Here is a 13536-nt window from a genome sequence, read left to right on the forward strand (position 1 = left end):
ATCATAAAATGAAATAAATATTGGGTCTAAAACGTAACGGAGTTTTCGGAAACGTTTAGAGCCGTTTTGAATCGCCTGGAGCCGTTTTGAATAGTCTGGAGCCGTCCGCATTCGTGCGGAGTCTTCCGGAGTCGCCCGGAGTCGTTCGGAGTCGGAGTCGTTCAGAGTCGATCCGGAATCGGTGTCGCCCGGTGTCGGAGTTTTCGACTCAGAACGACTCCATGCGACGCCGGACGACTAAGAATGACTCCGAACGACTCCGATTCCGGGCAGACCTAGTGGTTCCATTTTTACCGGAGTCAGAAGTTGGAGTTGAATCGGAATCGTGGGTGCGCTCCAGAGTGCACATCACAAGCTCGCACTGCCTCTAATCACCGCTTTACCGATGAGAGCGCGACAGGCGGAAGATGACTCTCGAGCGCGCGCGCGCGCGATAGAGAGTGTTAGGCGGGCTGCACCTTTGCTGGAGGTGAAAAGAGGAGAGACAGCGCCCGGCCGCAGTTGGAGTGAGCGTGAGAAGGTGAAAACAAAACTCGGAGATAGCGAGCGAACCACCCCAGTGCGGGCTTTCCTGTGTGTACGTATGCCCGCGTGTATATGTGCGCGCAGCTGTGCGTGTGCGAGTGTGTGTAGACCGTTAGTTTTTCGTCTTTCCCTTCGCTGCGAACGCTCAATTTGCTGCGAATTGATTTCATTGAAGGTCCAGCTCGAAACCAGGCACGGTGTTGGGCGGTTGACGTGCTCCCGTGCGTGAGAGGGCGTTTTGTTGTCGTCCCGCGACGGTTGACCGTTTTTCAAGATAGCCGAACGGAAGGTACTGTGGAGAACGTGAAGCAAAAAAAAGGTTATTACTGCTCGAGTGGAATTTAAATAGTTGCTGTTGTGCCCTAATCGTGTCGCGATCTAATCAGCACCGTTTTTTTTATTGTCGTTGTTGTATCATCACTGGTTCGTTCGTGTTAGATTCGTTAGGTTCGTGCGTGTGTCTGTGTGTACTTGTGCATAGTTGTGGCAGTGGAAGCGAATGATTAGCCGTGGACGAAAATTGTCTCATCTCTACTTCCGTGCGTGCGCAATCAAACCGTGTGGGACGAGACCCCGACCCACGGGGTCACTGTTTGCTGCAGATGTTGTAGCCCAAGGTGACGCTGGGATGCATTCAAAGTGAAGGGTGCCGATGCACCTGGCGCTCGCTACGTCATCGGTCGACCACCGGTAACAGGCATCCGCTAGCCCGCCCGTCATCTCCGGACGCAAACAATTCAAGGTGTTAGAGCGATATACACAGCATCCCTCTTCCGCCCCCAAGCATTGCAATCAACCCCTAACCCCACGACGTCTGCCAAGTGCAGCACAGTACCATGAGCAATACATACGTTACAACGACGGAGGTTGCACTGCGTGCACACTTACACGAATTATGGTTTAGCACTTAGCATTTCTAGTGGCGCTGCTGTGAGCAACCCATTCGGGAAGCCGGAATAGGCCCTAAGGTACCATATGCAAACGTTGCTAGAGCAGGCAATTTGAGGATGCTCCATCAGGGAGCTCTTGGGAGGATTGTTCGTATCTTGCTGCCCATGCTAGCCAATTTTCGGAATTTGGAGAGAAGCAATTGAACATCTTTGGAGCATTAATGGCTATCAAAGGCAGCATCTTCATGAAGGGGCCATTTCTTCAGCTTGGCTCACTGTCGGAAGCTTTCCAAGCAGGTTGTTCGGGCATTGCTCGGGAAGCGAGCCGTATCTTCCGTATGCGAATATGGAAGGAACATGAAGAATACAAATAAATTCAATGCTGGGAGTTGAACCTCTGGGGAAGAGGATTTGAACAATTTGAAAATATTCGGTCGACACAGAGGCGTACCAGGTGAAGCCGGGATGATCTTCGACGTGAGCTCGGGACTTATTGCACCTGTTTCTGTACTCCAATCAAACTCGCACTTCAAAATCCTTCCCGCCCCACTGGAGGCAGCTGGGGGCGAAGAATTTGAGCTCCCTCGATATTGTTCCTTTCTTTCTTTTTGCTATGTTTTTTTTTAAGAAGGTGCAGAGGAGGAACGGGGGAATATTTTGGCGTTCCGCTTTTTCTTACTGTTGCTTCGGGCGCCCAAACCAACCCGGCTGGAGCGTACGTGTTTGGAAAACACGTGCAAACAAAGGCGAAAATCAATGCTCCCGAAAGCCGTTTCTATCTTCCTTCTGCCTTTCTGTGCTTATCGTGGATGGGCTGGCGGGGAGGGGAGTGGGCGGCATCGGTGCCCGGGGTGCGGCTCTCTAGCGCATAGAAATCGTTTCTATTGGGGGTGGAGGGGGGATGAACCCGTTTTTGTTGAAGCAAGTGATCGACGAAGGGAAGTACGGCGCGGAGCGTGTTTGTGTGTAGAGGAAGCCTAAATAAAAATGTAAAATAATAGAAAAAAAAACACACACACACAAACACATGCACACGTACAATACATGGGAAGCTATATTTATCAGCCCCAAACATGGCATGTGTGTGTGGTGAGGAACTGGGTAGTAAACGGGCGGGAATCTATTGGTTCGCCGACCGCCGAGAGGGGTGGGCCGCCATGCTGGGAAGCCCTCCCGAATATGAACAACGGGGTAACACAATACGCGCAACAGGTTGGAGTTCCAAATCGAACCGATTGGGTTGTACAATGGCCCTCCACCCCTCTACCAGGTATGTTGGTATCAAAAGAAAATCAAGAGAGAGAAAAAAAAACACTCACACACACACACACACACACACACACACAACACAAGGTTTGGTCAGGTGGCAAAAAACTAAAAAACAATCCAAGGCAAAACGGGAACCCGCACGACCCGTTAGCGGAAAAGTGTGCGGCCCGTGCCGGCCTGTTCCGGAGCCGTTGGGCTTGGACACCGTCTTTAAAGGGGGCCACCGCTCCCTGCAAGCGGGTTTGGAATTTGGAACGGTTTTGGTATGCGTTCAAAATAATGCGTCCCTCGCTAGTGCGTTGAGGGTTTTTATTTTCTAGGTCGCCTTGTCTTACTGGGACAAGATACGCCGAAACCAAGATAGTTTTAAATATTGTTTTCGCGTTCACTAGCGAATCGAATTTCTTTGAGTTGCATCAATGGTATGGGGCATGTACTGTCATCTAGCTATTTTTTCCCTTTTCTAAGACTCTGAACAAAACCGACAAAGCGCTAACGCACGTAGCGCCTGACTGACTCGTCAATGATTCATCCAGAAAGGTGAACAACGGTAACGGTGGATGCTGGCAACAATGGGCACGAAAGGGTGCGTCAGCAGATCACGCCCCCCGTTAGTTAACACGGCACGTGAAACGGTGGTCAAGGGCTACCAGTTCCGGTTTCTGTACGAGAGCTAACGTTATTGCCAGCGCGGCCATGGTGCGATACTGCGTTACTTCCGCAAAGTGTCACAGAACGTGAGACACACGGGCGTCTTCCATCCTCTAATCAGGCACACGGCGTGTGGCTAGGGGAAGTGTCTGTCGCCATAAAAACCGTCATCTTGCGGGAGCCACTCGGTGACAATAATGGGTGGCACGAGCTGTCCGCCGACCGGTTAGCTGTTACGCCATTGTCTTTAGCGGTTCGCTTGATTACAGACGATTTCGTTCGGTTTGTTCGACCTCCAAACATCAATTCCGGTCCCAGCAATCGATAACATGCACAGCCCCGGTATCGCACGGTTCCGATTTGTTGTTTCCTTTTCCCTTTGGTTATTTTTTTGCTTCTTCTTTTTGTTTTTGCAAATGCAAATTAAAACACGACACTTTCCGTTGGGCTCGGTGGTACGTGCTCCACCCACAGCACAATACAGCAAGGAACAAAAAAAAAATGGCTAGAAAAGCACTCAACAACTGATATGCAAGCACTGCACGACAAGCAAGAGGGTGGCACAGCATAAAGGGTTTGGGGTTAGGTGGGCAAGGATGGAGGTTTTACGGTGTGGGTGGGAAATGAAAGCAAAACCTGAGCTAAAAGTGGAGGAAATAAATTTTCCTCAAATGCATGTTTTTCTCCTCCTCCTCCCCCCCCCCTCTCCCCTTCCTTCCCTCCCATACCTAACTTTGGGTGAGCAGCAAACGTTTTTGCTTCTTCTGCCACCGGTTCGAAGCCGCGGCCAATCACCATCATCATCACCACCACCAACATCATCGGGCGGTTAACGATGGGCGGCCAGCTGACGGATCATTCTTCGTGTAGTTTTCTTGCTTTTTTCCAAGCCGTTTGTCCCCCCCCCCCACCCCTCAAATGAACCTTTCACCCTCCTATTCTATCCCATTAGCAGCCGCTTAAGATGGATTGTATCGGGCGGGAGTGTGTATTTTGTTGTTGTCTTTCTTTCTTTCTCCACTGAATGTGTGCGCTGGGTTTATTGCCTTTCTTCCTGTGGTGTTCCTTCACCCGTGGGGGTGTGAGGTGTTTTTTTTTTTAAGAAAAACTTTTCCCACTGCTGGCTTTGGTGCCAAGAGGTTATTTTGCTTTCGCCCGATGCCCCCATGAAATCCATACCTGCACACATTATTAAGCAGTCAAGCAAACTAAGTGCGAGACAAAAACATTAATCAGATAATGGCATCACTTTCATTGGCATCATAATTAGTCAAGCCATGTCATACTTCTATCGAATGGTACGTCTGCCGCCAGCTGGTAGCTTGATTGCCAGAGCGCACTATCGTTCGGCTTAATCGCTCTGCGATCGGTTCGGCTTCGTGTAGCAGTGGTAACGCGGTCGGCCTCCTGCACCGCACGTCGTGGGTGCAAATCTCGGTCATATCGCGTTTAAAAGCAGCTGCCGCCGGCTTGTTTCTAGTCTCCAATTCAGCGTAGCAGGAGCGTTAGGAAAATAGGGACATTATTATCTCTCTATTTTTGAGAGCACTGATGCGAATGGCGCAAGGGGGATGCACTTTAAATCCACCGAAAAAAAAAGAATTGGACCAAGAATAGATATGGCAGTATGTTGTTGTGTTGAGGTTGGCGGAGGGAATGGGGAAGTAAGACACGCACGCAGGCTGGAACAAAAATAACGAAACTAGGCGGCAAAAGGTCTCTTTTAAAAGCCGGTCTTTAAAAGAGGATCATCCAACATGAGAGATCGCTGCCCTTCCACCATCTCCCTCTGCAGCGCAGCTCTGCCCAGTGCCGATGCTTGATGAAGCTGATTTAATTGTCCGTGTACCCATTTCTCCACATGCCGAACCGCAGCACTCCGGGGTTCGTCATTAAGCACGTTATAGCAAAATGGTATATATTTAGGTGCCCCTGCGATATATTGTTTTCATGGTGGCGTGGAGGACCGTTCCACTTCTAGCCCGATGGTGGAGGTACCTTGCACAACGCTCCACAAGAGGTTTGGATCGGATTGGGGTTTTTTTTGTTTCTCCCAGGGAAACTTTTTAGGTGATGGATTCACGACATAAACTTAGCTTGTGTGTGAGTGTGTGTAGTTTTTTGTTCATTCATCTTTTAATTTCCATGGGGTGAAAGTGGAGAAATGAATCGATTGTGAAAATTAAAAACCGTTCAGCAACACACATTTATGTTGCGATTGATGGTGATTGTTTGCTACTCCACTGCCTCCACTTCCTTTACTTCCTGTTGTTGTTGTTGTTGCTTTTTTTGGGAATGTTGTAATGATTTCTCTCGATCGGAATAAACTGATACGGTTCCAACTCCAACTCGAAACGATAGGAAGCCCTTCGGCCCTTAAGGTTGAATGAAGTCGATGCGTTTTCCCTGCTGCAGCCAACTGCGTACATCAATAAATAATCAAACGTACGAAAGTGAATTGAATTAGTTCGGTTCCGGTACGAAAAAAACAAACCTGCCAACGAAAGGGCAAAGTGAAAACCAATTATAGCGAATCGTGTTTAAAAAGTTGTCTATTTTTTGTTTTGCTTCATTTAGAAACGTTCAGCAGTTTTCATATCAAACCGAAGGAGGCTTTAAAATGTCTCAAGTTCTTTAAATTTTTGAAGTGCATTTCTTCGTGTGGATGGATGTTTAGAATCTTCATTCTTCAATCTTCAAAATCCCGTCATATATTGGTGTGTAATGCTCTCTCAAGCTGTAGGCGAAGAAATTTCTCGTGTTCTAGCTTTTCCAACTCATCGTGTCAGGTTCTAACGTATATTGACTTTACAACTGCTACTTTCATTTTCTGGATGTCGGAAGGATGTTTTGAAATGTCTAAAGATTAATACAATGATTAAACTGTCTTTAAGAGTTCATCTCCATGTCAAAGGACTTTTATTACCGTCATTGTTCATGTCAGGAACAATCTCTCAGACGCTAGGACCATAGATGTCTGCTATTCCGAGAATACACCAGAACTTGGTTCAATTGGGTCAGATGTACGCTTCAAGTCCAAAAGATGCTGGAGTAGTTCCAATTTATACGCATAAGCTGCGTGACATCATATTCTCAAGATTCTTACAAATGTGCCAGTAAAAGAAATTCGATTGGACAGGTGCCTAGGCTCTTAGACTTTCAGGTTGTTGAAATCATGGTATCGATGCTATCGATAAGGCTACAGGCAATGCATTTCATAGTGATAGCTCTCAGGTATGCTTTCAAGATACTGGAAACAGTGCCTCAGAAGTAACTTCCTCATGTCCGCAATCATCGCAGGCTCCTCGAGTAGAGCGAATTTCCAATAGTTCTAATCCAATGTCTACAATCTCTAGTAACATGTGTACTGCAAGCGCACTTAACATTCAAGCTTGCTTCAAAACCAAAGATATTCAAACTATCCAACACGATCCCATCATGTGCCGCCTAGGCTGTTGCCTGGTCCTAAGGAGCGGCACGCCACGGTGAACTTTTTCTCTCCCTCGTCTACTGTTGGTGCCGTTTGGACGCGTGCAAGGCTCGTTGTTTGTAAATATTTTCCAGCTCCCACACAGCAAACCGCTCGGTCTCACCCAGCCCACTAGCAACTACGGTTCATCAAACTCCCTACCGTACCGAGGATAACGCAAGGCGCAGAGGGCCCGAAAAAAGGGATAATGCACACGTACGCACCACCGTTGTTGTGCGTTGACGTTCGGTTGTGTAAGGGTGTGTGTGTGTGTCATGGGCGGTGGAAAATTGCGCACGCGCTAGGGCTAGCAACACGAGCGAGCAACACACAAACCCCACAGGATGTGTGGTGGCGTTTGCATCCGTTTTTGCCGTCATCACTCTCGCGAGCTGCTCTTGGTGCGAGTTGCTCTCGCGCGTGCTCTCGTATCCGCTGCTTTTGTACAGCTTGTAAAAAGGGAGTGTTATCGCGGGTGTGCGTGTTTGTGTACGTGTTTTCCCTCTGTAAGAGCGGCGAGGGCTTTTCCTACCAGCAACCAACCTAACCAGCGGCAGGATAATTGTCACTCAGAGCGAACCGAGCCGAGTGTACGTGCAGTGTGAGAGCAGTGCTTGCCCTGCTAATGTTTTCTTTCTTCTCCCACCGATGCAGTTTTCAAACCCACCAGGATTTCCACCACCCAAGCGAAACGTGGCCGTGAGTGAAAAAGGAAAACGGTAGCTAGCAGCAGCAGTGACAACAACAAAACCACATAAGTCGGTCACGAAAAACTCTGTTGTGCTTCAAAGGTTTGCGATTTTATTTGTGTGGCCTAATGCCTCCCTGGGACGCGCCTAGGTGGTGCAGTGTGAATGTGCGCGTGTGACCAGTGTGTGGTGCGAACACTAGTGATGATTTAGACGCGCCATCGAAACCGCCCTGCAGGGTCGCCCAGTGCAGTGACGCGGATGGGACGGCGAGTCCAGTACGCCACCAACGCCGCGCCCCGGTTGCGAACGTCCCGGGCCCCTTTCGAGCCGATTCCGCCAAGCCGGAATTGCGGTACGAGCACCTCGCCCCGGACGAAACCACTTCAACCAAACAAACTCAAACGACAGCGTGCAGAAACGGCCATCAAGCAGCAGCAGCAGCAGTAGAAGACCTGGGACAATCAACGGGACAGTGGGAACGCGTTGGGACGGGTTGGTCCGAAACAGAAAAGCAACACGTACGCGCCTAGTCTGCGTGTCCCCCAGTGCAGAACGGTGTGTGTGTGTGGGAGTGTGTGAGAGAGAGGTAGAGGAGGGTGGGGGTAAAGTAAAGGAAACCAGACACCAGAGGCTCTCAACACCACGTCCACGGAATACGGAAGCAAACGACGGACAGCGCAATGGCAGGTAAGTTTGTGTGTGACGTGACGGGTGGATGAGTAACGGGATGGGGATGTCCATACCTGGGCACGGTGTTTACGGGGTGGAGGGTGAGTGTGCTTTCCAGACATTCCAGGGGAGTGGTACATCCGGAGCTTGACTGCTGGCTCGAGCTATGAATACGAGCTCTTCCGTCAGGTTCAAGCATGTTTGGGAAGATGCTCCAGGAAGTCTAGCCAACTCCCCGGAAGTTCTACCGTTCCCTAGAGCCATTCGTTGTGTTTTGCATTCATGGCCAAATGTTTACAGGTTTCGCTGACGATGGCACACATTTCCGTAAGAGCGTTGCTCCAATGATAGTAACAACTTCAAGAAGGGGAGCTGGATGCGTGTAAATAGGGACAGCACTAGTGTTGGGTAAATCTGATTCAGATATTTAAATCTGAATAAATCTTTGAAATGATACAATGAATCTGAATCTCGGTTAGAAAGATTCATGAATCTCGAAAAATGCTTGAATCTAAAAGATTCTAGAGTCTCGAAAGATTCATGGATCTCAATTGTTTCATATATCTCGAAAGATGCATATAACTTGAGCATCTTCTTATTCTATTTCTTGGTGTAACAATCTACGTGGTCAGGTCAGCATGTACAGACATTCTAAACTTCTTGGTCGCATTCGAGACATTGGTTCTTGTAGCCGGATAGTCTGTTTTGATACGAGGAGACGGTCTACTCGAGACATAAACCGTGGATGGGCATGTCGGTCGAGATAACCACTCCCACCATGGGATCGCGCAAATTCAATATTTTGAGAATAATACATGGAATCTACACGGATTCATGAATCTTTAGAGATTCGATTTGAGATTAGAATCACTCATAGCTGAAGATGCATATGTGTGAATCTCAACAAAAGATTCGTGGAATTAAACACTAGAAAGAACACTCCACACCTGTTGTTTAGGCCAGTGCAACTGTGGGATAATGAGGAATCTCGAAAGATTTTTGAATCAAAAAGATTCATCGAAAGATTCATCTCTACAGTTTCATACATAGATTCATACAGCTTTAGCATTCTACTTCTTGGCGTAAAAACCTAGGTGATCGTGTCAGCCTGTACAGACATTCGAGACTTCTTAGTACCACGTAGCCGGATAGTCTGTTTTGCTACGGGGAGACGGTCCATGCGAGACATAAACCGTCGACGGTAATGTCATGCGAGTTAACCAGTGTACTGTCATTGGCACAACGGACAAGGCCTGCCAGTACCATTAGTGGACTTGGATTTCAGGGACTTATTAATTAGCCATAGCAGGATAGTCAGTCCTACGTCCATAGCAGAAGAGCACAGTCCATTGTGGGTTTGAACCCATGACGAGCATGTTTTTAAGTCGTACGAGTTGACGGCTGTACCATGAGACTTGGACCACTTTACCATGGGATTGCGCAAATTCAATATTTTGAAAATTATACGTGTCTAATCATTCATGAATCCCTGGAGATTTATAAATCTACACGGATTCATGAATCTTTAGAGATTCGTTTCGAGAGTGAATCTATATGAGTGAATCTCAACGAAAGATTCACGAAACCCAACGCTAGACAGTACACTCCCCACCTGTTGTCCAGGCTGGTGCAGTGCTTTGGGAGAATGAGGAAGACTGCCGGAGGTACGCTGGAGTGTGCGGTTCATGCTGTAATATGCTGCGGTCGGACGCTACTAAACCTCAGCAGCTACTGCAGTCTGCTTTGTTGTCTTTGTTTTTTGTTGTTGTTTAGCTGAGAGAAAAAAAGGTTAAACCAGGTCCCTCACCATGCTTCTCCCGTCCCGTCTTCTACTCTCAAAAGGTCTAGATTTACGCGGTCGGGCATCTGTCGTGACGTTCGCCGTGTCGTATCAAACACTAATAGGGCTTTAGGTTTCCCGCTGGTCCCGCTCGCCCTCCACTAGCGAACCTTGGAATATGGCGGGGATCGAATTCAAACGGGTGTCTGACATTATAAAACAAACAGTGTGACTTGAAGCGATCCCTCCACTCCGCCCCACCCGCTCGGGGTAACTGATCTCGTACCCCAGCCGCAGCTTCGAAATATATTTAGATACATATATTTATTTTGCCATTTCCAGAGCGTGATTACATCGGGTTCGCCACGCTGGCGGAGCAGGTGCACCGCAAATCGGTGAAGCGTGGCTTCGAGTTCACGCTGATGGTGTGCGGCGAAACCGGCCTCGGCAAGTCGACGCTCATCAACACGCTCTTCCTGACCGAGCTGTACGCCCAGCGGTCGGTGCCGCCGGTCGAGCAGCGGATCGAGAAGACGACCCGCATCGAGAAGAAGACGCTCGACATCGAGGAGCGGGGGGTGAAGCTGCGGCTGACGATCGTCGACACGCCCGGCTTCGGCGACGCGGTCAACTGCGAGGACAGCTGGCGCGTCTGCACGCAGTACATCGACGAGCAGTTCCGCCAGTACTTTACCGACGAGAGCGGGCTGAACCGGCGCAACATACAGGACAACCGGGTGCACTGCCTGCTGTACTTCGTGCCACCGTACGGGCACAGGTAGGTGTTGGTTGCGGCGGTCGCAGCGAATTTGTGCCTAATGCGCCTTTCCCCCGAATGCGTTACAGCTTGCGCCAGCTCGACATCGATCTGCTGCGGCGGATGCACAAGAAGGTGAACATCATACTGGTGATCGGCAAGGCGGACACGCTCACGCCGAAGGAGGTGAAGGCGCTGAAGGGCCGCATCCTGGACGACATCGAGACGCACGGCATCCAGATCTACCGCTTCCCGGACTGCGACTCGGACGAGGACGAGGAGTTCAAGCAGCAGGACCGCGACCTGAAGGCCAGCCTGCCGTTCGCGGTCGTCGGCAGCAACCAGGTGATGGAGGTGGCCGGCCGCAAGATCCGGTGCCGCCAGTACCCCTGGGGCGTGGTGGATGGTAAGCAGAGCAAGGCAGAGGCAGCTCACATTGGTTCTACATTGGAAATGCTTTCGTTGTTTTTTTTTGTGCAGTGGAAAACCCCGAACACAGCGACGTGGTGAAGCTGCGCACGATGCTCATCTCGACGCACATGCAGGACCTGAAGGATACGACGCGCGACGTACACTACGAAAACTATCGCGCCCAGTGCATCTCGCAGATCTCGCAGCATGCGCTGCGCGAGCGCAACAAGCTGAAGCGCGAATCGACCGCCTCGAACCACGAGTTCTCCGACACGGACCGGTTGCTGCTGCAGAAGGATGAGGAGGTAGGGCGTAGATCCGCGTGTGTGTGGGTGCTGAAAGACAGTTGTTCAATCCGATTTTTCCTCCCGTTCTAGATCCGCCGCATGCAAGACATGCTGGCGCAGATGCAGGAAAAGCTAAACTCTACCAGCGTTAACGATTCGGTCATCGATGTTTAGTGCGTGGCAGCAGTGGACGTGGATGTGCTGCCGGACTAGATTGCAAACCCCCTCTCACCCACTCCATTCATACCCGCCGGTCTCTTGGTTCACGTGGCATTTTCCCTCACCAAAGTAAAAAAAAAACAACCTCCATACGCAACGACCAAAAAAAAAGTCAGCAGATAGACAGATCTTTTTTGTCTTTTGTTTTCCTGGGAGGGAAAAAGGGCCACGTGTTCGTGTTCCAACCGACAAACGGAGACGTTAGAAACGTTGCGATAGAGAAAAAAGAAACAGATAGAGAGAGAGAGATAGAATGAGAGGAATGCAAGTGTGTAGACTCGTAGACTTCCGCCTAGTGGCGGGAAAAGCGCTCCGCCATTCGTAGGTACCGTTCCCGTAGCAAGCGTGTAGCAGCGTTACAGCACACCACAAATAATACAAATTTAGTCGATTTAACTGGGTAAAAGTATTCGAAGCCGAAGACGTTAACATTCGTACCCAGTGACAGGCGCTGGACCGAAGGTGATCATTATTTAGTTGTACCGGGTTTCGGGTGGTTCGCACTGTTGCGCTGGGTAGTTTCCTGGGCTTCGCTCAACGGCAAAGAAGTAGGGTCGGCGACTACTACGAAAACTATTCCATTTCCTTACCAACCCGATTTTCGCGCGCAACAAGCAAAAGCAAACGAAAAAACGCCTTGCAACCTTGGTCCAGCTTACGCGTGAAGCAAACTCGACCAAAGAGAGGAACCACGTGGCCGACACAGGACCACCAAGCACCACGTGTGTCCCCAAAATAGTAAACTTTGTTGGATTGCTTGTTGCACCACACCACCGCCGTTCCGTTTTTGGGTCAGTCTGGAAGTCCAGTCACCAGTCCAGAGGGCAGTGCGACCGCCCACAGTGTAAGGAAAGGGCATTCGAACGCTTGTGTGTGTGGGGCGTTCTTCTCGGAGCGTTATTTTTCCTTTTGTTTGTTTGTTTGTTTGTTTTGTAATGTAATTGTAGGCTTAGATATTTGTATACACGACGGTAGAATTAATGCAATTATTTATATGGAAATCGGTAGGCGAGGAAGAGTGGACAACTAGGTCCGGATGTTGCGCACGGTAAGAGGCTTCCGCCCCCGAATCTCCCCCCCACCTCAGTGCAAGGACCCGGAAAGTGTTTGCAATCAACCAAAATCCAAATGTAAGACAACTCAGTTACCACCACCAAAAGGGGAAGAAAGAAACACAATTAGTGTGTATGCAAGTGTGTGTGTGTGTGTGTTAGCGGGTTCGAAGAACCTCACTGGACAAAACAAAAAAGAAGAAAAATAGAAACAGAAAAGCGCCGCGCGAGACGATTCAGCAGGGCAGCTGAGGTAAAGGTCGCCGTAAAGCAATGAAAAGTCAAAGAAAGAGGAAAAAATGTCACGCGCGCGCCGCCGTTCACGCAAAACTGTTACGGATATTATAGGTTTCGTGTCTTTTTTTCCTGTTTTCCTTTCAGTTCGTTTCAATTTTTAACACGTGTGTACCAGCCACAGTATTTCAAGGAAGGGCGCGCGCGCGCTCTCGTGGACAGGAGCTGTTTGAGTGCAGTCGACAAATTTTCAAAGATACGCTAATTTGTAACCAGTCAACGGGGATGGGAGATGGGGCAAGGGCGCACAGCACGTGCTGTCTGCTGGGCCCAAGTTTTGCTCTCTAAGCTGCCGTGTGTGTAGTTTTTGAAGGAACGGACGGAAACAAACCCCGTAGATTCTCTCTACCAGCAAGCTAAGAAATAAAACACACTCAATAGATACACCAGGGCTGCGTTTGGTTGTTGGCGAAAGAAAAGGGCGTTTCGGGGTTAGCGAAAAGAGAAAGTTACTACACCAACATTGCCGCGATGCCTCTCGCAGACCGCTGGTGGAATGGTGGAATGAGCCATCAGCACTGCAGCCGAGCGAACGATTGGCCGCTTACCACGTAGAGAGAAAAAGGAATAC

General features: G+C 49.4%; 1 protein-coding gene across 3 annotated transcripts; it reads left to right on the plus strand.

The window, feature by feature from the left end:
- Positions 1-665: 665 nt before the first annotated feature.
- Positions 666-13349, plus strand: LOC121592983 (septin-2). 3 transcript variants are annotated; one of them, XM_041914971.1, is made up of 6 exons: positions 666-844; positions 7459-8183; positions 10288-10723; positions 10792-11108; positions 11183-11418; positions 11491-13349. In XM_041914971.1, the coding sequence occupies exons 2-6, from the start codon at positions 8177-8179 to the stop codon at positions 11572-11574; spliced, it is 1080 nt and encodes a 359-aa protein (XP_041770905.1). In that variant the 5' UTR covers positions 666-844; positions 7459-8176; the 3' UTR covers positions 11575-13349. The 3 variants fall into 3 exon arrangements, with proteins under 3 accessions (XP_041770905.1, XP_041770915.1, XP_041770926.1); XM_041914981.1 differs by having other exon boundaries at positions 666-814; XM_041914992.1 differs by lacking the exon at positions 666-844 and having other exon boundaries at positions 5503-8183.
- Positions 13350-13536: the final 187 nt, after the last annotated feature.

The sequence above is a fragment of the Anopheles merus genome, chromosome X (genome assembly GCF_017562075.2).
Source record: "Anopheles merus strain MAF chromosome X, AmerM5.1, whole genome shotgun sequence".
Classification (NCBI taxonomy): Eukaryota; Metazoa; Arthropoda; class Insecta; order Diptera; family Culicidae; genus Anopheles; species Anopheles merus.

Coding starts and splice junctions, on each gene's coding strand:
- LOC121592983 (XM_041914971.1), top strand. Junction 11,109..11,182: donor CCCCTGGGGCGTGGTGGATG/GTAAGCAGAGCA, acceptor TTTTTTGTGCAG/TGGAAAACCCCGAACACAGC. Junction 11,419..11,490: donor TGCTGCAGAAGGATGAGGAG/GTAGGGCGTAGA, acceptor CTCCCGTTCTAG/ATCCGCCGCATGCAAGACAT.